This window comes from Pteronotus mesoamericanus, unplaced genomic scaffold, assembly GCF_021234165.1.
Source record: "Pteronotus mesoamericanus isolate MK-2021 breed Mesoamerican mustached bat unplaced genomic scaffold, CSHL_Meso_final contig_134, whole genome shotgun sequence".
Taxonomy (NCBI): Eukaryota; Metazoa; Chordata; class Mammalia; order Chiroptera; family Mormoopidae; genus Pteronotus; species Pteronotus mesoamericanus.
The window spans coordinates 3,013,321-3,040,790 of NW_026555061.1; the positions used below are offsets into that span (position 1 = coordinate 3,013,321).

General features: G+C 38.6%; 1 protein-coding gene across 5 annotated transcripts in view; it reads right to left on the reverse strand.

Annotated features, from left to right (window-relative positions):
- Positions 1-27,470, reverse strand: part of QKI (QKI, KH domain containing RNA binding) — a 146,542-nt gene that overhangs the window by 93,246 nt on the left and 25,826 nt on the right. For all 5 annotated transcript variants that reach the window (XM_054595379.1, XM_054595361.1, XM_054595400.1 and 2 more), the window contains exon 2: positions 11,908-12,050. In XM_054595379.1, the coding sequence (XP_054451354.1) occupies positions 11,908-12,050 (143 nt within the window). The remainder of the gene's footprint in view (positions 1-11,907; positions 12,051-27,470) is intronic.

Genomic DNA, 27,470 nt, shown 5'->3' on the forward strand with positions numbered 1-27,470 from the left:
CCTCAAAATAGCCGGAACACAGGCAAGGATTTGCACATCCATTCCTCGCTCATTTTACTTATGTTGGGTATTTTTCAGCTGAATAGAAAAATGCCTTCCATTTTCAAATTCAACCCAATAAAACATTTATGTAAGGTCTGCTATGTGGTAAAGAGTGAAATAGATGATAGAGATTTAAAAAACGAAGAGAAAGAGGAGGAATTCCCTGCCCATGCAATCTGTAAAAAGCCCTCTCCCCTGTGCTGCCCTGACTGTCTCTGAAACGGCTCGCCGTGTGGGCTGCGGCTCAGCAGGTGCGCTCTCCACAGACCCTTCTCTGCAGCAGCGCGCATCCTGGGCACACAGCACACATCGCAAATATGGCCACAAAGGTCTGCAAAAATGCATCACGAACACAGGTACTTCTGTGCTTCAAATACTAATTGTTTTTGACGTGTGCCCTTTATGAAACTGGTTGGCCTACACTTCATGACACACAGACACTTAGAAGACCCTCTTTGGCACATCTTATTCTTTTCACACATTCAAACCTCTTCTGCTGGAACCATGGCTTGAAAATTACATAGAAAAAGACTTCACCACAGCTCAATAATCCTCACAGTTATTATTTATTAATAAGAAATGTTTTAAAACCAGTCAAAACCAACATATTAATTCTGTAACACAACATTTTCATAACCTTAAAAATGAACCAAACCAATCTCTACTACCCAACCAAAAACCCCAGCCTGAGTGCATCGCAGCGCCTCCCACTGGGAGTCCGAGACACCCGAGACGGTCAAGGTCATCCTGCACAGAATGTCGTAACTGGAGAACGAAAAAAACTAATCGGAGCAGCTGCTTTGTCTACTGCAACCAATTTCCAAGTTAATATTGTTTGCCTTGCATTAAAATTCATTCTGTGTTGATTTATCATGCTAGTTCTGCAGCTTCATTCAATTAAAACAATGTCGCAACACATTCAAAGAAAATCATTTCAAACAGCCTGAGCTAACTGCAACTTTAAAGACCAAAATAAGGGAAAAAAAGAAAAAAGACATTCATTAACCCTACTGTTTAAGTACAGACCTTCTCTTTGGCTCACCGACTGTATTTATGCCAAATAGCAGGTTCTTTTCTAAGAAGAAGTTAACAATTATGTCTAATGCTGTTCTTTGCTGCTCACTTCATTTTAAACAAAAATGACAGATTTCTACCAATGACAATATATAAAGCATTATGGAAAATCTTCCCATTAACTTTTTAAGATATGTACAATTAAGGATAAAATCTCCTGTGACAGGCTATCAAAACAGGTAATTAATAGAAAGAGATTACGAAAGGTATTTCAGTGAAACACTTCTAAGAAATGGTAAAGAGTAATTTCTGCTTAAAATTTTGGAAAAAAATTTTCTTTACACATTCACTTCTTTGGGTTATTTTCTACACAGATTGATAATCTGTTTTTAAATATTGTGTCTAGTATTTCTAAAGTGATTTTAAATTAGATACCTTAAAACCTTACATTATATCACATATAACACAATAGGTATGACACACACACAGGTGTATTTGTCAATGAAGCCTTTTACTTAGCAAATGACACACACACACACACACACACACACTCTCTCTCTCTCTCTCTCTCTCTCTCTCTCTCTCAGGTGTATTTGTCAATGAAGCCTTTTACTTAGCAAATGACTCTCTCTCTCTCTCTCTCTCTCTCTCTGAACCACCTCAAGCGAGCCCGTCTTAGGCTAGCGTGCAGGAGGAGAGAAGGGCCGGGGCCAGCAGCCGTGCAGCAGGCCCTCGCACTGCATCATTTCATTCAACGCTGTTTCTCTGCAACAACGATGAGTCGCCCTGCACACAGCACAGCTCTTTATGTCAGTTAACCTACAGTTAAAACTGGTTTAATTATATGTCACTTTGATTAAAGTCACCGAACCTATGGGTGACATTAAGTGAGGACTTACTATACAACTATTTTTAATTAAAAATACCAGAATGAATATATCAAACTGTATTTTTTGGGGGTGGGGGGACAAAAATGTCTTAACCCTTTCGTATCTTCGTATTAATTCCAGATAAGCAATCAAATGTCTCCTTACGCTACATAATAATTACTATAGAAATCATTTTGAAAACTTTTCATATATGTGAACTTTATACACATCTTCTGTTGGCAGCACAAGGGTATGTAAGAAAATGCACTTACAACACCAGCAACTTAACGAATAGAAATGATAACCAGTAATAACCGAAATATAACATCTGTGGCATATGAATTTGAATATGAATTTGGCATATATCCTAAATTATGACAAATCATCTTTTGAGTGTAGACATACCATATTTTGCCATGTATAATGTGCTCCCGTGTATAACACACACCCACATTTTGTGCACATTATACACAGGATTATTATACCCATTATACCTGTGGTATGTAATCATTATACCCATGTGTAATTTTTCTCTCAAAAATCTGGGCAAAAAAGTGTGCATTATGCATGGCAAAATACAGTAATTGAGAAAAAGTCTAAAACCATTAAAAAAAAATCAGGTGAATAGGATAGATAATATTCCTTCCAGAAGCTACGTAAGAAGTGCTTGGAAAAAAATTATTTAGCCAATTAAAATAAAAATATGAGGCAATGAAAGCCAACAAGGGTTTTATGACACAGGTATATGACAATGTATTTGAGAGTGCAAAGTACAAACTCTTTCATTATACACAAGGCCTTTTACAAGATTCCAAACTACATCTCAAACCTTTATTTTTGCTATCACCCTTCTGTTCAGACATATATGCAAACACTGTTCTCTAAAAATAGCAGATACTTTTAAATCTTCCCTGTATCACCTCTCCCTTGTCCTTCCTTCCACCAACCATGCCAAGTCTTCCTCATCACACGAGATACCGAGTTCCAACATTTCTTCTGTGATCTCCTTGTGTATTCTTTGATTCCTAGGCAGCTGGGCTTTTCTCCTCCTCCCAAGTGACCATCTCAGCGAGCTTTGCATCCAGCCTCTTAGACCCCCTAGCACGTGGCACAAGCAGCGATCCGCATGTCTCACTCTCAACCCCTCTACGATGTTAGAATACAAACCCTGACGCTCCCGCGCTCTCTCTTTTCCATGAAGAGCACCACCAAGGAGCCCCTCTCTCATTTTCAGCCTCCACATGTAATAGGCCAAGAAATCTAAAGATTTCCATTATCCTGCCCCCTTTCCTTCATTTCCATGGCCGCTGCCTTGGTCTAGGCCCTGTGACTGTGCCCGCGCCGCACCAGGTGCCTACCACAGGCCACACACAACATTCTGGAAGAGTGATACCAAAACGTATGCTCAGCTCTCTTCTTTAGCCTTCATGTTCCTAATAACTTTTCAAATTTTTCTTTTTTTTCAATTTATCCTTAAAACTCCAAATTTATACTGTTTTTATATAGCTTTATAGATAAAAAAGCAAGAAACTGATCAAAATTATCACTGCTTTATAATCCCAAACAAGACAACGTAGACACATTTTTAAGCTCAGTAAATTCTTTACCAAACAATAAAAAACTACCACACCAATGTGAAACAGAGATGGCAAGTTCATGATAGGTAGGTTGTTTACTTTTCTTACACTTGGGAAAAGCAGTTTTCTCTAGCAGTCAAAACTAGATTTCGGAATTCCCTAGTTTATATATGAGCTATTTTGTTCTGAAGAGTTGGTTTATTAAGACATACAATATGCTTTGCCAATAAAATTATTAAATTTAGTTTCAAGACTCCTCACTTAGAAGTTTGATTTCCATGTCCCTAGGGTGAAGTTTAGGCAGGTTCTATCAAAAACCACAGTACTGTCTGCTCAAATTCAAACCCAAACAAGGCAATAAATGAGTCCCTTCACTCACAAAATAAATGTAGGCTGCCTACTATAAGCAGGTGCGAAGACGGGCGGTCAGCCTCCCACTCCTTCACAGCCTGCTGCGGGGAGCTGGGTGAGGAGCGCGAAGATCCTGTCACCTACTGCTCCACCTCATTCTTGGGGACACTGCTCTCTCAAGATAGGCCAAGCTCAGGGCAGCACCTCCCACTTTCCTCTGAGAGCCAACAAACACCTCAGTGTTTCCAAATTACAGGTGGCTCTGAGAAGCAGGTTTCTCTTCAATTTCTGTATTGTATCACTTTGGTTACTTAAGTGAGGATCTTAGAGATGTGGATGTTAGCTACCTGTGACTAGGTATCTAACTGATTTGTGAGCCTTCTTCAACAGTGATTTTAACAGAGCAGATCTTGAACCTTTTGGATAAGAGAAACCATAGACAAAACTATACCTCGACTGAGGCTGACTATCTTTGCTTACAAGCAGTAATTCTTCCCTAAAAACTAACTCCATCTTCTAATTTGTTCTTCTGAACACCATCTTTTTAAATATTAAAATATACTACTTTAAAAAGAAAGCATTAGCAGTTTAAGACTCTGAGAAGGCTTATTATTCTTAAAGTTGTTAAACCTTGAAAAAAACCTGACTTAAATAAATTTATTGTTTTCAGGCTCTCTTGAAACCCTTTTTGGAGTAATTTCTATTAACATCCTAAGAAATTCAGAGTTTCTCAGATCCTAAAGAGCCTATTAAATATTTGGTGCACAGCAGGACCTCAATACACTCTTGCGGAGTGAAATAAAAAGTAGACTTCAAAACCAAAAAACCGAGAGTCATGAAATTAACCTTTACTAAAATCTGTTTAAAATTCTAAGTCAACAGTAACAGTTTCTCTACCTAAAAACTTAAAGACATGCTTCATATTATCAATTCATACTACTCAATTAAAAACTTCAATGGGTTAATATATAATCTGAGACACTTCTTACTCTACTCAAAAATATATACTAACCTCCTTAAAATCAAGAATCTATGTTCAATAGTTTCCTGTATGTACTATCAAAGGAGAGATAAGTAAACCTTACTTTTAAAACTATTGTATTTTCACTCATAATTAAGATCACATCCTGGCAAAAATTAAGGTTTAACCTAAGTATTGAAAAAGGAGACCTTGAAGATCATTAAATTTTGATTCAACATCCATTTGTTTCTCAGAATAAAAAAGGTGAAAGTTGTTTACATCACAACTCTTGACAATTCTTTCAACACAGTAAGAAAGCCAGGACAGTCAAAGGAACAAAAACCTAAAGAAATCCCTGGCCTGGTGGCTTGGCTGGGTTGTCATCCCGTACACCAAAAGGTTGTGGGTTCGAACCCCAGTCAGGGCACATACCTAGGTCACGGGTTCGATCCCCAATCAGGGAGCATACAGGAGGCAACTGATCTATATTCTTCTCTCACACTGTCTCTTTGTCTCTGTCTGTCTACCCTGCTCCCCTCCTCTCTAAAATCAATAAACATATCCTCAGGTGAAGATTTTTTAAAAAGCATAAGAAAAGATGACTACACTGACCATCTCTTCTCACAACCTTCAAAAACGCATGCCAGCTGAACAGCCAATTTGCAGGTGACAATCTTTAGAACTAGAAGAAAACCACCAATAACCCTATACTAATTCAATAGCTATGACTAGCCAAATTTTCTCTGCAAACCCAGGAAAATTTAATTAAAAGCTTAAAACTCATGCTGTACCATTAACAAAGAATAGTATTATAAGGCAAGAGAGAGTGCTGTGAATAACATTATAAATCTTTATTATTATTATCATCATTGTTGCCAGGCTGGGATCCTACAAGCTTGGAAAAGGACCAGGGAGGGCCTTTATCCAACTTACAAACCTCTGACGACATGTGCTGTCATGAGGTCCTAGACTCAACATATGCCTTTCAAGGCCATATCATTCAAATTAAAACCCATTTACAAACGTCAGAAAGACAGGGTTATCTTCATAGAAAATCCCTGGGAAAAGTCTCCCTACATTCCATCATATCACATCCCAAGCACAGACTTTAGCAAACTAAGCTGTCTGGGTATGTCCAGAACATCTAATATCCCTAAAAGGCCAGACCTGGCCATATTTGGAACTTATCTACCACTCTGGTAGGTCCTATAAAACAATTTCTCAGTAATTCAAAACTGGTAACCAGACAAACTCGATGACAGAATTAGTACTGGCTTACTGAAACATTAAGTCTTTTACTGATACCAGTCAGAGGTAAATCCATGCATACACTGCCTGTACGCTCTCAACAGATTCAAGTTAAGTCCTTCATAACGCAAGGGCCCAAACCGCCAATTTGATGGCCTTGCTTTTATCTTCATTCACGCCTGTCATTTTATGAATGTATGATAAACTTAAATAGCATTAAATGACTTAATGCAACATCTTTTATCTTTCCTCTAAAGACTGTGGGCTCCTTCAAGGGTAGGATTTCTTTATTCACAATCACAGGAAACATACTGAGTGCTCTATCAGAAGCCACACATTTGTTATCGTTATTCCTCCAAACAATTCTGAGATGTATACCTTATAATTTCATAGACAAGAAAAAATTAACATGCTCAAAGCCAATGGGAAAGTCTTGATTATTTTCAGGAAATATTTATCCCAGCCTCCTTCTCGCCAGGAACAGTGACTTAACGCAGCTGCTCCACTTCGGCGCCACAGACATTTTGGGCAGAGTAATCCTTTGTTGTGGAAGGCTGTCCTCTGCACTGCAGGATGTTCAGCACTAGATGCCACCTAGTAACCCCAAGTTTTGCCAACGAAAAACATCTCCAGATATTGCCAAATGTCCCAGAGGGGCAAAACCTTCCCAGCTGACAACTGCTGAAGCAACAGAATGCTAACGGATGGGACAAGAACAGAGGCTGTACACGTGCGTAAGCAACCTGGCTTGGCTCTGGCACCCCAGTGGCCTGCCGTGAAAAGGGAAGCTCCAAGGAGCTGCTGCCCCTGTGCGCCGCGTCCAGCAGGAGCGCCCACGGGCAGCTGGCCGAGATCAAGGCCTGGTGACCTCGGCTCAGCCCAATCAGCAGAACCTTAGCCTCCACCCAGTCCAGGCTCCAGGGCACAGGCGTCAGTGCGTGTTACTTAAAGACGCTGAGTCCCAGGGAACCTATCACAGAGCACTGTTGTGGCACCTGCTGAAGGATATCACCAGTGAAGGTGTAAGCCAGGATTCAAAATCTAGGCCAGTCTGGCTCAAAAGCCCACTATTAGTTCCACTACGATGAGCTTTCTCATGCAGATTAATACCCCCAGCCCCAGGATGTGCTTGGTACCAGAGGACCCATTTTCAATAGGCTACTGACACTACCTTCTCATTCCACTGACTAAGAACCAGGACGAGGGCTGCTCAGGGCACTGCCCCCTCTCGGAGACCCTCACCCTGGGGCTCTCCTCTCTCACCATCCCAGAGCTGCACACGGCCACGCCCAAAACACCAGCTCCGAATGAACGCTTCCGTAAATAATTCCTATGTGCAGGTGCAAAAGTTTTTGTTTGTTTGTTTGTTTGAATTTACCAGTATCTGAAAGAGTGAGTCTTTCACACAGATATGCACAACAAATGTTTATCATCCAACATTCACCAGGTACAGGAGTGGGAATTCAAAAATAGATCAAGTCCTCACCTACACGGAGAGTGTACTCTGGTGACACCTCACTAGCACAAAGGACTTTCCAAGTGCTCTACGTGTCTAAACTCATTTATAAGTCACACATAACGTCTCATAACCCTGTGAAAGAGTAACTCTATTACTATGTCCATTTCAGAGACGACGGAACTGAGGACCAGTACTGACAAATAATTTTCCCAAAGTCAGAAAACAAATGGCAGAGCCAGCCAGGGGTCTGTGTCTGAACCCATACTGCTGACCACTATGCATACAGCCCCTTTGAAACTTTATAATAATAGCATTTTTAAGTCACACGGGATGAATTCACTTACAAAGTCAAGATTACATACAAATAGGGAGGGTGCATATGTAATGCCCTCAAAGATAGCTCAATGCGGGGGGGGGGGGCAAGAGCATGAAGAAAATATTTGTTTCATGTTGGCCGATATCTAATTTTAACTCTGAAATAAATCTTTTCCCATACTGCCAAAATCTGACAAAGACTCCTATGTTTTTTTATTTAATGTTAATATTAAATGTTATTTAATATTATTTAATTTTTTAAAGACAAGCTAAAGCTCCTAATAATATACCACAAAACAGTACAACTCATTTGGTATGTACTAATAACCTCAAAGAAAAGAAAATTCAAAAACTATGTGCAGATCCCAGTTTTGCCAAACTTAAATTCTTTTACCAAACTTAAAATCAAGGTATTAAAAACATTACCTGGAAGACCAAAATGGTTTTATATTAATTTTTTTCTCCTATGAATTATAACTAAATTTCTCATTTAAATAGCTTTGTTAAAATAGACTTTTGGGGGTGCCAAGAGTCATCTGCAACTTGTATACCCACCTGCCTATTTCGCACGCCCGCACCTGGATGTCTGACCCCAAATTCAGCACCTCTAAATCAGAACTGCCGAACCCCACCTCCCTAACCTGTTCCTTTCTCAGTCTCTCCCAGCTCTGGACATGGAGACTCCCGAATGCCAAATGATCAAAGCCTCTGAGCTATTCACGACTCTTCCTCACACCCCATCATCCAATCAGCAAATCCCACAGGCCCGAAGCGGACAATCTACGCAGGGTCCCCGCACTTCTCAGGCCTCTTGGTCCCGCCCCCCGCTCCGTTTCCTAGCTGGTCCCCTTGCTGCGACCATCGTCCAGTGGCCCTTCCCCACACAGCAGCCAGAGTGAGCCTATTAAACCCCTGCTAAGCTCATCTCACTCCTCGGCTCAGAACATCCGAGGGGCTTCCCCTCTCACTCCAAAGAGCGCGTGAAAGCCCTACCGGGCCCGCAGCCCTGCAGAGCACGGCCTCTCCACCCTCTTGGACCTCGCGTCTCGCCGCCCTCCCGAGGCACACCGCTGCCACAGTGTCACTGCGCTCGCTGTTCACTCTGCAGGACACTCTCACATGACTTTCGTGCCCTCCTCTCCATCCTCCGTCCATGTCTCCGCATTCCCTTCACAACAGACTTCTTAACTGTGAACACGGTCCCTGTGTGCCTGCTCCCCCAGCTCTACTTCTCTGCATAGCACTGACTGCAGCTGGAGCACCGTATTCTGCCGTGTATAATGTGCTCCCATGTATAATGCACACCCACGTTTTTGGCCCAAACATTCAGGAAAAGACTCTTTCAGTTTAATTTTTGTAATTTAATTTTTTCATTTATATTTAGATACCTGTTTTTAATATTATAAAGGAATATTTATAATACCTGTTTTTTTGTATTATAAAGGAATTTTAGCATTTACTTTTGAACATATGGTATAAGAACTTCTATGTAAGAAATAATTACAAAACACAAGAACACGTAAGGTCCAACAAATTTTATGTACCAGTAATAAATTAGTACTACCCATGTATAATGAGCATTCTTATCTTTCCCTCAAAAATCTGAGCAAAAAGGTGTGCATTATCCACGGAAAAATACAGGTAAACACTCGTTTGCTACTGTCCACCTCTGTCTCTGCAATGTGTGCTTCACAAGAGCGGAGGCACTGTTTAGTCTATGCCCTACCCGCCTCTTGGAGCAGAGCCTGGCAAAAGGACCACATGCCATCACCTGTCTGCCCGGCCCCTTCTGACGGTATCAAGTAAAAGGGGTGTTTCTCACACCTGTATGCAGCAGTCACCTACAGCAGCAATTTTCAACTATTATGCCATAGCACACAGGTACGCCACAAGAAATTTTAAAGCATGCAACACCTGACTATTTAGTCCGGGGCACTACCTCTTTCCCCTTAGATCTTCGAATGAAAAAATGACAACAGTCCACATAACAATAACCATCCAGTGTTAATGAATCAAAATCATACTTCGGTTTTTGGTGTTTTTTTTTTTGGTGAGATCAGTAAAAACAAAATTTTTGTGTGTGTGCCAAAGAATTTTAGGAATTAGTGTGTGTGCACCTTGAGATGAAAAAGGTTGGGGATCGCTGCTCTGTAGGCCTGGGAAGGCAGGCTGCTGGGTCGCACCCCTGGGGTTTCTGATCCGACTGCTCTAGGGCGGGGCTTCAATGCTCCCAACGTCCCAGTAGGTGTGGATGCCACAGTCCTGGGACCAACATGTTAAGAATCACTGATCTAGACAGTGTTATGCCTTTTTTTTTTTTTTTTGGTTAAAGAAGAATGAGGACCAACTGGTCAAGGTTATAGCTCTAATAAGGTCTTAAAAGTAGACTATGTTAATGACTGAGGCTGAAACTTTATCCTTTAGAGTTTAGATGAGAAGGCTGACATACTTCAAGAGATACTGAAACACCAAAATAGCAGACTTCAGTTGAGAAAGCTGCCCAAATCACAATTTCCAATGCCCAGGAATTATCCCAGTATCCAGGGTAGGCATGCAGTGGTCATGCCTAGGTTATGTTAAATAGATTACAACATGTCCCTGGGCCTGGCAGACTGGTCCAAAACACACCCTCCCTCCTAAGAATCTGAAGTTAAGATCAAGTCTGGCGGGCACTGATTCCAAGCTACGTTAAGAGCACGGCTTTCAGCAGAGAAGGCCCACACTCCTCCTGGGGTTCTCGCAGCTGCCAGATTCCCATCTGTAACACTTTTTACTATGCCCAAATACCTTCCAACGGGTTCTCTCTTTGCCTACATCACCACTAATTTTTGTATATTTGCAACCAAAACACTAAAAAAACAGTAAATGCATTAGATTTACAGAAAATTGTATTGGAAATACAATTTGTGAAATATCAAAGCTTTTTTCCATTAATCCCCCTGAAGACATTTATTTCCCTTCTGTAGATTAGTATACTGTCCATATAATCGTTGAATTTTAAGAGTACACATCATATTTCTGACCTTACAACACCAGCTCTTTCTTGTATTTGCTTTCAGAAAAGTCCTCTGAAACCTAGCAAAAAGCCACCAATTTGCCTTTATTTATTCAACACGTAGTGGATGCCTATTATGTCCAATATCATGGATATCTGCAACACAGCAATTAATAACAAAAACAGGTTCTTAAGTACCTTTAAATACCTTGCTAGGGAGACAGAGAAAAATAAACAAGAAAAATATCAGATAATAAATGCTATTGGAGAGAAATAAAGAAACTTAATGTGAAACAATGAGTAACAAGATTGCTTTTAGATTAAATGGTCATGGGAGGCCTCTCTGAAGTGACACTTAAGCTAAAACCTCACCAAGCAGCAGCAGCAGCCAGCAGAGATCAGTGTACCGCTAACATAAAGGTCCTCAGGCTGGAAACAGGCTCAACCTGTTCTAAGAGCAACTGTAACTACACAGTGCATTGAGGAACAGGTCAAGAAAAAGAACCATATCAAGTAGGGCTGTGTAACAAAAGAAGACGCTTGGAGCTATTTATAAGTTAACAGGTATAGGACAAGGAGGCTATTTGCAACAAAATGCTCACACTGAATAGTTGAACAAGGGATTAAGAAGAACAAAAAATAAGCTATAAACAGTGGTTATCATAGAAATTTTAGAGCTAAAAGAAACCTTTGCTGTCCTAGTCCAAACTCTCATTTTACTGAAAAGACGACCTGGCCCAGGCTACGGCTTCTTTGGGGTTGGTTCAAAGTTGAGCTGAGAGTTGTACTCAATGCTCTGGAACATTCAGGCCAATTATATTTACATAATTCTTGCCTTGATCCGAAATCCAAAACTGAGTCTTTACCATGTGCATTGCCAAAACTGACATAGCAGCATTCGAATTAAACCATATTTAGACATTTTTAAGCTATCCACACCTAGTGATTCACACCTCTAGTCCTCTCATGAAATTCTTTTAAAGCAGCTGACAGTGTTTTAGTATTTACTACTAGAGAGCTCTTCCCAAGGTATGTGAGGCAGGAAAATACTGACTGAAACAACAAGATGTACTTACATCTGGGTATTCTTTTACAGGCACATAAAGTTTCTCTTGCAACTGAACGACAGGCCCCACCGCGTCAGGCAGCTCCGCGCTCCTTTTCTCTGTGCTGCCGTTCAACGTGTCATTGTACATGTCTTTCCGTACTCTGCTAATTTCTGTTAAAAGGAAAAATTTGAAATATATTAGACAAAACCATTCTTGCTAGTCCAAGGGGGGGGGGATGGGGTGAATTTCACTGGTAAAATGTTAAAACTCAAAGACCTTTCTATCATTCTTGGGCAAGTCTAACAGGGCTATAGCTCAATTAATTTCTACACCAAATAATGTATTGTATTAAAACTAACCTCAGAGCTTAAGTTCTTATCCACTATGATATACTGAGTAGATGTTATTTTATCTAATTTCTCCACGCATAAATGAGGCCAGTAATTCCAAATGACAGTTTTAGTCAAATAACTATCATAAGAATGTCTACCAAACAAAACTCAATATCAAAAGCTCTCTTCTACTTCAGATTCATAGATTTTTAGTTCAGCAGAAGTCTGAGTGTGACAGTCATTTAAGCTGTGAGAAAAAGAAGATACAAACCAAGAAGAAATGGAGGTAAACAGAAGTAGGGAAGAGTTGTCAAAGAAACTAAGACATGACAGAAGCAAGGACAGAGTAACGAACAGTGTCAAATACCACAAAGGTATGGTAAGGTAAAGAGCAAGATAGTTTGGATTGGAACACTAAAGCACTGATGATCAGAGACATTTTAAAGAAAAGACAGTAATGAAGATTAAACTAAACTGGATTATTGAGTGAAATATAAAAAACAACAGAGAGATACCTAGTTGATTACCTTTTTAAAAAACCATTATGACATCCAGGTACAAATATACTTATTTAAAAGAAAGTATAAGAAATATATTTTAATGAATAGAATCCTATCCAAAAAAAATTAACTCTTTTCAGAATTCTTTAAGCTTCCACAAAGTGCTAGAGGGTAGGCTTCTGACCACTGGAACATAAGGGCTGTCACTCTTCAATGAGGTGGACCGGCCCAGCAGGGTTGCTCAGCGGGTTAGAGCGTCCCAGGACGGGACCTCGATGTGGGATCAACCTCCCCATCAGGGCACATTCAAAAATGAAGCAATGAATGTGTAAATAAATGAAACAACAAACCAATGGTTTTTTCTCTCTCTCCTTCCTTCCTCTCTTGAAAATCAATTTAAAAATTTAAAATTTTCAAAATAATTAAATAAATCTTGAAAAAAGTTGTTTAAAAATTTTGTAACCGTCTTTCCATGCTAAAGATTACATCCTCCTTGGGAGAAACGGTTTGTGTCCATTTAAAATTTAATTTTTTTTTTTATTTTTAAAAAGCATTTTGTATGCTTTCCACACATGGAATATCAATCACTGTTATTAAGGAACTATCAAATATGAATGCGCACTTTAATTGTTTTTAGTTATTTAAGTCACTTTTAGTTAAGTAAAATCTAACAGCGAAAAGGAATTATCAAAGGTGTTCTTAGTTATAAAGTCTTAACCAGTGGAAATACTACACTGCATCAACAATGGTAATATTTATTTTATAACAAATTTTCTCCCAAAATACAATTTGGTTGTCAAAGCTAAACAAATGTTTATTTTTGAAAGCAAATGAAATTTTGAAAAAATTTTAAAAATGTTATCTTGGGTTGAACTATAACATATTACAAGAACAAGACCTCAATCCTTTATTTTTTATACTTCCAGCTTCATGATGAAATCTTCCCTAAAGATGTCCAGTATCAAATTAATGTTTTTCTTAAGTTTGCATGTGACAGTAATTCTCAAATCAAGTTTTCAACAACCAAGTAATAATTCAAACATAAATGACTACTTACATAATTATAGCAAGTAATTAAGTGAAGGGAATTAGAAAAAGTTAATCTAATTAAAATTACACACATCCTTTAGTCCCATTCTCTATATAAAAGCACTTTCAGTATTAGTTTATTACATTTAAATCCTCTTCAAACTGACTGATTCTGGTTGTGAAGTTAATAAACGCCAATAGAGAAACCTGACAATATCTTAAAAGGAAAATATAGATAAAATTTGCTTAGAAATATAGATGCAAACATTCTAACTGAAGAGGCTCCCCCAGCATACTGAAAGAATAATGAACCAAAACAAAGTGGAATTCATATTATAAATGCAAGAATAGCTCAATATTTAAAATCTATAAGTAACCAAAATAATGTCACTGAGGTGGGAGAATTATTCTCCAGGTAAACAATTTTATCAGACTTAGAAAAACCAAGAGACTCAATTATAAATGAGAAAATTCGGATGCCTAGATTAAAAAAACATAAATTAAAAAAACCCCAGTAACCTTCCTATAGCCACTTCGGTGACATAACGGAAGATACATTTGCAACTCAAGTTACAGCTCTCTAAACGTTTGCGTGGTTCTTCGATTAACTGCTCCAAGTTCCATGTAATGCTATTACTGCTGTGTCCCCAGCTTCTAGGATCCTGCCCGGAACACAGTGGGCCCGCAGTTAATACTCAGTGGATGGGGTAAATGGGTGGGTGAATGAAGGAAGGGATGCGCGAGGCTGTAGGACATTCAAGTCAAATAAGCCGTGACTCCAGCTCTCAAGGAACTTAGCCTAACATAAAAAGGAAGAGATAACCCAGGTACAGGAACAGTAAGGGTGTAGAGACACCGGTGGCACAGAGGCGGCAGTTCCCAGCTGCTGCAGGTATTAGGGTCAAGAAAGAAGTCAGGAGGAAAGCAAGTCTGAGATTTGTTTTCTAATGACGGGAGTTGTGTAAAAAAGAAGCACAAACAATAAAATTACAAATTCTACTTTTTCTTAAGATAAAGTCTTTCTACTATGCTTCTTTCAGTCTCTAAGATCTATCACTCAATATAATAATAGAACACAAATTATGTGCAAAACAGCACATATGGGAACAAAAGTTCTAGTTCTCAAGGGATTTACAGTCTAATTCGTTGCCGATCTAACCGGCTGAGTATGAGTACTACCCTTTATGAGCAGCAACTTTCTAGCCAGGAAATCATTAGCACTTCTTGGCATGTTATTTTACAACACTCAAGTTAGAACAAGTTTTGATTCCAGTTCTAACAGTAACTGCTTGTGTGACTTTTGACAAGTTTCTTGCTCAACTTGTATGTGCCTGTGCCTCATATAATTAGAGGTTGCTTATTGAGTGACTCAATTGAATCCACTGGTTTCCAACCTCCGTATGCAAAAGCTCCATTTATTTTCCCTCATGGTTAAAAGAAGTTCTGTCTCCAAATTTTTCTTTCTATAAGTTCTGGCAATCAGAGCTTTGATTAATGTTGATACCAGGTTGATATATTTACAGCCAAAAAAAAAAAAAAAAAAAAAAAAGCACGTCCTGGGAATGGGTGATGCTCTAGTTTCCTTTGTGCGCAGCAGATTCACAGGTGTTCATTTATAAGACTCAAGAGCGCTGCAGCACTAGCATGTTCCATAGATTCTTGTGTTACATGAAACACGAGTGGTAATGTTCACATGTCCCTCATCTCCAGCCTGCCTTCATCAGCCCACAGCAGTGGCTCAGAGAACTCAAGGTTCAGAACAATTTGTTGAATCTCCCAGTGTAAAAATTACCACTACACTGACCCAAAAATATACCCAAAATCAAGACAGTTTGCTTTAGACATCTCTGGAGTTCTTAAATGTTACAAATGTATTTCGCTGAGCAAAAATCATCCCTAAAATTTCTGCCACTCCTCCACTAAACACTCCAAAGCTCATAAACAGGTCATCCAATGCCTTTCACGTGACAGCCCTATGAACACCTGAAGAGTTCTGTAACAGCTAAGTGTCCTCTTTAAATGCGCAGTGACATGGTTTTATCCCCTCCCACTCACCTAGACACATTCCATGTGCCTATGTGTCCTTCAGTATGGAAAATCCTATACCAGAGACAGCCTTCCCTGACAGCGGACGGCTGAGCCAGCTGGGGCTGCTGACCCCGGCCCAAGCGCCCGCCTGCCACAGTGTGCTCAGGGACACCTCTGCTTCTTCGGCGAGCACTTCACACTGCTGATGGGCCAGCGGTGCCAAGGCAAGCCTCCTCCACCGCCGACACAGCCACAACTGCGTGTCTACTGAGACAAGTTAATTTTTTGTGTGTGGCTGTTTTCATTCATCTACCAGTTGACATTTTTTAGGGCTGACTATTCTATGAGTCAAAGATCCAACTAATTGCAACTTCATAGAGCTCACACTTCTCTAGCCTGGATATTAAAATACAGACACACCTTACCAGGTATCTGATGAAATCTCAAGCTGCAGGAGGACCTGAACCTCCCTCCGGATCTCTAGATTTCAACAGGAAATAATCTGTTTTGGAACCTACAGGTTGTGCCATCAAGTTTAGAATATAAATTTCTCTGGGGGAGCAGTCACCGTTCCATCATTCAGGCCCCTCTCATTTTTCCATGTTTTATTGAACTGATACTCATTTATTGAGTTTTTTCCGAATCTCAGCGTCCTGAAAGCTACTTTTGTTTAGGGCTACAAACTTGTTTTGCTTATGCCACTTACTGTCTCCTCACATTCTTCCACTTTAATTATCCTGATTTTTTTTTTCCTTTTCCAAACTAAAGCTCAAGTATCAGTCAGTAACTGTTCTCCTATGAGGAAAAATAGTTGCCGCATAGAATAGTTTTATGCGAACTGTTAATATACATCATCTGCCTTAAGCCTTTTCTCTTCCCCTTATTTTACCTATGAATTTAAGTTTAAAATCATTCTTCTATTTCATAAGCCTCAGCTCATTTCTGCCTGTGGCTCTTCACCGCCACTGCTCTTTTATTACACCTGAGTTATTCTATGTGCATCCCACCCTTTGCCACCTTAAAATTTTGCACATTCTTTTAAAATCTGAACTACTGAATGAAGTAACAGATGAATCACTCTATGGGGAAAGTTAAATGTCAGAATTCAAGACAAATGAATAGCACAGAAGAGAAAAATAGAAGGTGAGAAATCTAAATTATAAAATCAAGCAGTCGATAAACACTGTGTATAAATTCAGTGCTGCAATGCTGGAAGACTGGATAAAGAATATTGAGGGTGGGAGGTAGGGCTGGGTGGGGGAGGGGAAAGTGGCGGAAAGAGAATGGAGACAAATGTATCTGAACCATTAAAAATATAAAAAAGATTAAAAAAAGAAAATATAGTCCTATTTCACTTTCTGGCTTAGAATTTTTCCAACAAATTTAAACCAAAGAAAAAAAAATTAGGACATATTAAAAATACTTAGTAGCTCAGTAAACAAAAACTATCAATGATGTACCAATAAAATCAATAAAAGTTATTATTTTCAGGATTCGTAACAATCCAAATTAAAAGATGACTGTTTAAGACACTGAAAAGTTATACAAGACATGTCCTGTACACTCAATGTTATCGCAGCTAATTCTAATTGCTCAACTAGCTATTACGATATTAACAGACATTGTATTTGGGCATCTGTTTTCTTTGTGCCTTACACTTAAATCCATCAAAAAATTACTTTAAACTTGTAATACAGCTGGAGCTAAAATTAAAAAGTTATAGTATCAATTGACCATCATTGCCTCTTTTTTAAAATTTCACATTTTCCAATAATTTGTGCGGTAAAATAAGAGCCTACTATTTATAAAAATATCTATGTTTTGATGTACATAGCGTAAGTTTTACAAGCAAAGCTAAGATGACAGCTTTCACCTTTTCAGCTGAAGCTGAAATAGCTCTGTATTTCCTCACTATTGCAGTCCATCTCCAGCCGGACCCTGGCCTGGGACAGTCACACAAACAGCAGAGTAGCTCTCAGTCAGCTTAGGCCTTGCCCGACAATTCTTAGTCTCTATTTACATGACACTCATTAAGTATTAACACAACATTAGGGGCGTATTCATACCTGAAGCACTGCCACTACACAGAGGTGGCTGTCACATGCACCCTTAGTCAACAAAGCTCTCTTCTGCCAGAAGAAACCTCTAATTCAGGGTTCACTAAATACCAGAAAAGCTTTAAAGATATTTTGAGCATAGCAAAACCCATAGAATAATATAACTTCACTGTGCTCATTTTAAAGAGTCACATTCACAAGGAATAGAAAAGCAAGTGCATTAAAAAGGAGGTTACTACATAATATGCACTATTTAGTGGAATATGTTTTGCTTACTCAAACAACCAAAATAAATTATATCTGATTTAATTTTGAGGAAACTGCTTTAAAAGTTACAAGGAAAAGAAGAAGCAAGCTATCAATAATTCTCTAGATGGGACCTTATTTTTTAGGTTAAACTGTACTTGTGCTGCAGAACTATAAGCACAAAAAGAAAAACTACAAAATTAAATTCAATATCATAGCTCTTCTTTAAATTGCCAAAATTAATGATTGTGCAAAACTGTTGCTATATCTCACATAAAAAATATGAAACAGCCAAGTCTCATGAAAATGTACATCCTATTTCCATGATTGTTCTCAGCAACTGTTTTTTATCTTGTAAGTTATTTAACAATAGCTGCACCTTCCTGCAAAAGCTCTTTCAAGGGTTACAGAAAAGAATGTCTATTGTCTGATTCAATTTATACTAAGTATGTGTATTTTTAGATAGACACATGAAAGTAAGAAGATTCTACACCTCAAAAATTAAAACTACAACTACCACATGATCTAGCATTTCATGCCTGGGTATGTATGGACCTTATTAAGTGAAGTAAGTCAGACAGAGAAAAACAAATACCATATGATTTCACTTAATGTGGAATCTAAAAAACAAAATAAACAAACAAAACAGAAACAAACTCCTACAGAAAACAGATGGTTCCCAGAACAGGGCGGGGGGGGGGGGGGGGCGCGGCAGGAGTGGGGTGAAGGGATTAGCAGCACAAACTGCCGAGAGGCACAGGGGATGTGAGGCACAGCACAGGGAACACAGTCAGTAATTGGCAGCGGCCACGTATGATGTCGGAGGGGTACCGAACTTGCCAGGGTAATAGTTCTGTAAGTTCCATAAATGTCTAATCGCTATGTTGTATACCTTAAACTAATATAATTTATGTGTCAACTCTAAAGCTATAACAACTATTAACAGCAGTCATCTGTGGGAGATGGATTTGTAAGGACTATTTGGCTTTCACATTACTGTATCAATATTTTTATACTTATCACTTAGAAAATAAAGATATTCCCATTAGGTAAGTAGAAAGTACTTTAAGTCAAATGTTGCATGCATTACTGGATTCTCTACACAAACTTATAATAAGGATTAAGTCAGTGATTTCCAACTCTTTAAAAAACTCACAAAGACCCATCTAATTATTTTTTAATATATGAGCACCACCTCCACTACGCTAAAAAAAATTATATGAATTATCACCTGATTCCCATCAGAATCTGAATACCCATTTTGCAAAATAATAATAATAATAATAGTAGTAATAATGCTCCAAGAGTAAAAATATTGGTCCAAGGTCACAGTAAGTACAACCACCTCTTATTTACTGTCTCATAAAGGACTTCCTGAAATAAGAATCCTAAAATTCACTTTAAGAGATAGTAATTAGAGAATGTAAAAGAAGAAAATGGAACAAGCCAACTTTTGGTTCATCACTAGCTATACTATGTTTAGTCCAATAAGTTCAATTTACCGGTAACTCCAAAAAAACCATTTTTGCAGCTTCTTATTTCACTCCGAGCTCCCTGAACGAGAACATGGACACTGCTGGTATACACAGAAAGCACAACAGGCTATTAGAAAGAAGAGAACAGAGTGAAGGAAAGGATCTTTTAAAAAGTGAATAAAACCCTATTATTTAATTGGACTATGTATCATTTACCATATAAATTAAATTGTAGGTTACTTTTGAACTCTGTTAAATGAGTTAAATATCAAGTATTACTGAATAAAAATTTTGCTTTCTAGACATTTAGAATGCTGTTTAGAATGCTCAGGAAAAACCAGTCCTTATTTCTACATAATATGCACTGTATGAAAATTTAAACTTAAATCTGAAGGTTAAGAAATCTTTGTCAAAAATATCTTAAGATACAACAGTAAATCAGTAGGTATCATCAGAATCCAGGTAAAAAGTAATACTTGAGAATCTAACAATTTTTACTAAAGATTCTTTTCTCAATTCTTTTAATATTTCTGGACGAATAAAAATAAACTCATTGCAATGGAAATGGGTACCCAAGATATAGAGGTGGAAGAGAGATTTTTTCCCACCATATACTTATGGACCTTTGCATTTTTAAACATCTCATTGTATTAAAATTTCAAAAATAATTTTATTAGATGTTTTTACTTACAACATGATAATTATGGTAGTGGATTATAATCCATGTCACCAAAATGATATGAATTAAATAAAATAAATATATGGGAGAGAAGGGACAGATCATCCTTATAAAATTCCAATTAATAAATATAGAAAGGTGGATACAGAAAATTGACAATAGAAAGCCACAGTAGTAACTACTGCAGGCAAGAACCATTCAATGGATGCTAAAGTTAGTGAACAAAAAGTATAATAGGATACCTGTACAGTTTCAGAGAATCTCCCCACAAGACATTTATTAATTACAAAGAAAAAAAAAAAAAGAAATTGTCTAGTGGACAAAACTGGCAGGTACCACTTTAACCAGGTGATCAAAGTTAGTATGACAAAAACAATTATACCCCTAGTATGATACACTGAGAACAAAAATGGCCAGCCAGTACTTCTGCCGTTTTCTTGCCAAAAATGCATAACCTCAATCTAATCATGAGAAACCATCAGACAACCCAAATTGAAGAATATTCTACAAAGTAACACACCAGCAACCCTCAAATGTGTCAATAAAAGTGTCATGAAAGAACATGACACTGTCACAAACTGGAAGAAACTAAAGAGACATCACCAATTAGTTAATAATACTGTATCAACGTTAATTTCCTGGTCCCTGTAACTGTAGTATTGTTTATATGAGTTATCATTAACCTCTGTAACTAGGTTTTCCTATTTTTATCAAGCCTAAATTTATTGCAAAATAAAAAATTAAAGTAAAAGCTTTTGCTTTGACCTGCTGAGGGATTTAATTTGGGGTGGGATAGTAGGAGAGAATGAAAGCCATGCCAATGTCTTTTCTAGTTTTGGGGAGGAAAAAAAAAAAAAACCACACACACATATACACACAAAAAACCCTGCTTAGTGAAAGCATTAATATCAATATTAATATATAATATAAAAAGCTATAAATAACCTTTATACATTAAAGGTTATATATATATTAAAAAACCTTTATATAACCTTTATATAATCTATATACAACCTTTAATATACATATTAATATATTAAAATATAATATAAAAGGCTATAAATAACCTTTATAGATCACTTTAATAGTATGGACATTTTAATGATGTTAATTCTTCCTATCCATGAGAACGGTATATGCTTCCATCAGATGTATCTTCTTCAAGTTCTATCTTTGTCATATAATTTTCCCAGTACAGGCCTTTTTCTTCTTTCATTTTTACAGTTCACTTATTTTTTACATATTTGAGCTTATTCCATATTGACAATTATTTATCATGTTTTCTTAACACATAACACCATCAATATTTTTCGTATGTTACCAAACTTTCTCTTTGAATAAATTTAATGTCTGCATAATATTACATAGATATACTATAAATAACCATTTTGCTATTATAGATTTTTATACTGCAAATTTTGCACTATCAAAAGTAATGTTTCAGTGATCATCCATAGACACATCACATCTGAGCACAGGTCTTTTACCTCCTTGGTTAGATATATTCCTAGACATTTTATTCTTTCTGAAGCAATTATAAATGGGGTTATTCTTTTAAATTCCCCTGTCAGTTTGTTATTGGAATATAAAAATGACAACTGATTTCTAGATATTAATTTTTTATCCTGCTACTTTGCTGAATTCATTTCTCAGTCCTAGTAGTTTCTTGGTGGAATCTTTGGGATTCTGTATGTACAGAATCACATCATCTACAAATAAGGACAGTTTTACTTCTTCCATTCCAATTGGGATGCCTTTTACTTCTTGTCTGATGGCTGTGGCTAGGACTTCCAGGACTATGTTGAAGCTCCTATCAAGATTCCAATGACGTATTTCACAGAACTAGAACAAGTATTTCAAAAATGTATATGGAACCACAAAAACGCCCCACCCAGCAACAGTGACCATGAGAAAAGCACAGAGCCGGAGGAATCCCTCCACCTAACACCGAACTACCCTCCAAGGCCACAGTAATCAAATGGCCTGGTACTGGCAGACACACAGATCAATGGAAGAGAATAGACAGCCCAGAAATAAACCCATACCTTCATAGTCAATTAATATTTGACACAGCAAGTAAGCATATACAATGGACTAAGGACCGTTTATTCAATAAAAGGTGCTGGGAAAATTGGACAGATACATGCGGAAAAAGGAAACTAGACCACCTTCTTGCACCACACAAAAGAATAAACTCAAAATGGATCAAAGACTTAAAAAATGTTAGACCTGAAACCATAAAAATCCTAGAAGAAAACGTAGGCAGCAAAATCTCAGACATACTTCATAGCAATATTTTATCAGATATACCTTCCCAGGCAAGGGAAACAAAAGAAAAGGTAAGCAAATGGGACTACCTCAAACTAAGAAGTTTTTGCACAGCAAAGGAAATCATCAACAAAATAAAAAGACAACCCACAGAATAGGAGAACATACTCACCAATACATCTGATAAGGGGTTAACATCCAAAATTTATAAACAACTTAACAAAACTCAACACCCAAAAAAATCCCAATCAAAAAATGGGCAAAGGACCTGAACAGACACTTCTCCAAAGAGGACATACCGATGGCCAACAGACAGGTGAAAAGATGCTCAACTTCACTAATCATCAGAGAAATGCAAATTAAAATCACAATGAAATACCATCCCTTACCTGTCAGAACTGCTATCATCAATAAACCAACAAACAACAAGAGCTGGCGAGGATGTGGAGGAAGGGGGGACCCTTTTGCACCGTTGGTGGGAATGCAGGTGGTGCAGCCACCGTGGAAAGCAGGATGGAGATACCTCCAAAAATTAAAGATGGATCTGCCTTCCGACCCAGCTATCCCACTCCTGGGAATATATCCAAAGGAACCCAACACACTAATTCGAAAGAACACGCGCACCCTCTGTTCACGGCAGTGTTATGTACAATCTCCAAGACACGGAACTAGCCCAAGTGTCCATCAGTAGATGGGAGGATAAAACAACTATGGGATATGTACACGATGGAATTCTACTCGGCTGTAAAAGAGAAGAAAGTTTTACCCTTTGTGACAGCACGGGGGGACCTGGAGAACACTATGCTCAGTGAAATAAGCCGGTCAGAGGAAGTCAAATACCATGTGATTTTACTTACATGTGGAATCTAATGAACAAACTGAACTGACAAGGAAAACGGAGACAGACTCACAGACGGAGAGCAGGCTGCCAGCTGTGAGGGGGGGCGGGACTGAGCAACAAGGGAAAAGGACGCGTGGACATGGACAACAAGGGGTGACTGCTGGGGAGGGGCGTATAAGAGAACTTATTGGTAATAAAAAATACCATAAAAAATTATTTTAAAAAATAAATTAAGTAGAACAAAAAAACTCTTTCAAAATAATTCAAAATATATTTAACTTTCTTTAACATGTATAGCTGAGACCTTGTGGGTTTCAGTTCCTTCTTCTGTAAAATGAAGTTAGACCAGATCCCATTTACGGTTCCTCTTTCTCCACAACTCTATCAGCCAGGAGTCTCCCTTTCCTTCACAGAGAGGCCGTTTCTGCAGCCCATCTGTGTTGATGCCCCATAATAAAAAACTGTACGTATTTCATGACCAATTGAGAACCACATACAGTCAATTCGACTCCTACTGGAATCAAACATTTCCAAAATGTATTAAACTACTAATATCCTCGGGAAGCACTAAATCCTAATATAACCATGGCTCTACACATTTGTATTTGAGAAAGTGAGAAGGGATCTGTCACTAGGCATTTTATCCTCTTCAAGCCTCAAATCCCTAAGGGCTTTAAAGAGATTTTGGTAAATCAGAATGAAAATGAAACGTACCTCCCAAAAATTCTGAAGGAATTATGTCTATGTAGGGGGAGGGATAGATTACCTTTCCTAATCAATTTCTTTGACTTTTTAATTATCATTTTCAATTGTATCCCAAAATCCACCTAAGCTCAAAAAAGGAAAAACCTAAGATTGTAATCATGCGCCACATGAGTGTCACCTTAATTTCATAAACAAAAGCAAATGAATGTGAGTAGGCAATCCACTATACACAATATTCCCAAAGGTCCTTTATAGCAAGCATCAAGGTTAACTTAGAAAAGAAAATCAAACTTCCAGTTTTTTTTAACAACAGCAACACTACAGTACCCTCAGGTGTCAATGTGACTAGAGCTGAAAACATTACTTTAAAATGGTAAAACAATATGATCCCCTTTAATTAAGCCGATGTTGGTTTACTATACAAAGAACTGGATTTAGAATACCTAATGTTCTGCTACTGGCAGAACTGCATTTACTATATTTTTACTGCCTCTAAAAATGTATGTTCTTCTATCATATATTCTTGGAAAGCAATTTTAATAAGAGTTTTAAAATGCAGAATACAACATTCTTGTTGAGATCATAAAAGTTTAATTTATTAGAATGAAAGCTAACCGCTATCATAAAATATTATCAAAACAATCTGACAAAAACTCGGTCAAGGACATTTCAGACTAACCTTCCCTGAACTCCAAATGCCATTTCCAACTGCCTTCGAAACATGAAACATGTCACTTTGACACATTCAAAACCAAACTCCTTATCTGCCCCCAAAATTGTTCCTACTGATATCAGAAAATGGCAAGTCCCTTCTCTCACACTTCATATCTACTCCACCAGCAAAATACACACAGTATCCCACTTCTCGCCACCTCCGCTCCACCACCCTGATTCCGGCTGACATGCGTTTCTCCCCTAAACCACTGAACCTCGCCAGCCCCCCGCTTCCACCCGCCTCATGCCAGTCTGTTCTGTAGTCTCGAGTCGGCCTGTTAGAACCCAAGCAATGTCACTGCTCTGCTCCAAACGGTTCCCGCGGGGCTGTTCTCCAACTTTGCTCTCAGGAGCCCACACTTAAAAGAGTTAGTACAAGGAACTTAAAGAGCTTTTATTGCTCAGAGTTGTAACTATTAATACTTGCTGTAATAGAAATCAAAACTTCAATAAGTTAATTTTGATTCATTTTATAATAATAGTAAACCTCATTACATGCTAAAGAAAACACTTTAAGGAAAATAGATTTTTCCAACAAAACGAAACAGTGGGAAGAGGCACTGTTCTATACTTTTGCAAATCTTTGACCTCTCTTCCTTAAAAGAGAGAGCAGATTCTCCTGTCTTCTAAATTCAACCTGTTGCAACATCACGCAGCACATAGCCTATGGAATACTCCACTGTATATTCATGTGAGAATGAAAGTCAAATAACATCAGTATGAAAAGAGTTTGACCTCACAGCCTCTCTAACAGGGCCTGCGCCATGTTGAAGAACCAGTGCTCTAATGCAGTTAGTGTAAAAGCTCAGGTCTCACAAAGGGCTGCATGGAACCCCACACCCAGAGGCTCCCCCTTACCCGGCCCCACTCTCATAACCAATCCACTGCCGCCGCCCCAACGACCACTCCCAGACCACGCGCAGCCCCAGCCACAGAGGGCACCCCTGCCCCTGGCCTCACCGCTTGGCATGGACTTTCCCTCTACTGGGGAGGCTAGTCCCTGAGGAGCAGCGCAGCTTGCTCCGTTACCTCCTCCAAGGCTCTGCCCCAATGCTGCTATCTCAACAAGGCTCTCTGACCTCCCTATTCAATGCCTGCACTTGACTCCAATCCATCCAGAACACTCCAATCCCTTTATCCCGTTCATTGTATTCCCCTAATTCACAGTGCCTAACATGGTATAGAATGTATTTATTGCTGATTGCCCTGTCTCCTACATAAGAATGTAAAATACAGACAGCAGAGAGCTTTGTTTTTGCCTTTTGCTATATTCCCAACATCTAGATTGGGGCAGGGTGTGGGAGGGACACCACTTAAACAAACCTTATTAGGACCATTAGCACAAAAACAAACAAAGCTACAAAGCACTCTTGAAACTCTACTCAAGCATCAATAGGTCATATGTTTGATTCCTCCTTCCTTTTTCCTTTTAAAGTATCAGAAATGAATAATGAATTCTTTCTCCTTCAGAGGGTTTGGCTCCCTTTATTCTGGATTCATGAGACTCCAAAACACTTGGTTAATAACATATGCTCATTACATCAATGTTAAATTCTCTACTGCATCGGTCCTTAATCTTTTTGGCACCAGGGACCTGTTTTGTGAAAGACAGTTTTTCCACAGACCGGAGGGTGGAGGGGATGGTTTCGGGGTGATTCAAGAGTGTTATATCCAAGCTTACCTCCTGCCATCCAAGGCCTGGAGGTTGAGGACCCCCGCTCTAGTGTATTCTAGATCAAATGAGAAGATGAAATGCACCAACACCTCGACATGAATGGCCTTAGCTTTAAAACTCTCTCTCTCTCTGCCCCGCCACCCCCAAGGAAAAGGATGGCCCTACCAGGACAGCAACAGCAGGCTGTAACGATTCATTCCTCCAGTTTTTCCATAACCTCTATATTTACAGTCTGCACAGTTCAACACTTTATTCAAAGCATATTTAGTAAAAAGCTTAATGGTAAGTTTTTATTTCCAAAAAGTAAAACAGATTGGCCTGAATGAAGTATAACCTGAGCTTTTCAAAAAACTGTCAATAATCTATGGTACATACAATATAATGGTTTTTTCTTACATGTATTCAACAAATTTGTACTATAGACCTACTATGAACTGGGCCCTAAGGAGTCAGTCAAGTGCAAAAACAGACATGGTTCCTCATCTATCAGAGGCTAAGTGGACAGAAGTCCTAGCCAAAGCAGAGTGCTCAGGGATGGCCTCAAACAAGCACCTGTCACCTTACTTCATATAGTGAAGTAACAGTAATTTTAACCTTTATGGAATTCCTATTCCTCACCATTATCCTATAACAAAATCTAAGGAAATTATGAAACTATTAAAAGTCCTATGTTGGATGCAATGGTCATGTGGTCTTTGTGGTTAGAAGACAGACATGTTAGAAGTGATTACTCAGGGAAAACTGAGTTCTCAGGAATCCAAGAAGAGCTCCTGTCTCCTCTAGACATCACATTCCTGCGTGAGGCTGCGTTTCCAAGAGCAGGTGTGTTTGACAAAACCCTCTGGAAAAACCAAGCTGACCCAACAACTACACAAAGAGGCAGTGCTACAGGGCACAGTTTAAACTGAAGTCTCCTTTGCAAACAAACTATCCAGCTACCTGTTAGTCCGTCTCCATTTCTCCTGTTACCCAGACCTTTCCCAGGGCTGATTTAAATGCCACAGCGTCCTGCTACGGGGAATGAAAAAGCTGAGAGACCTG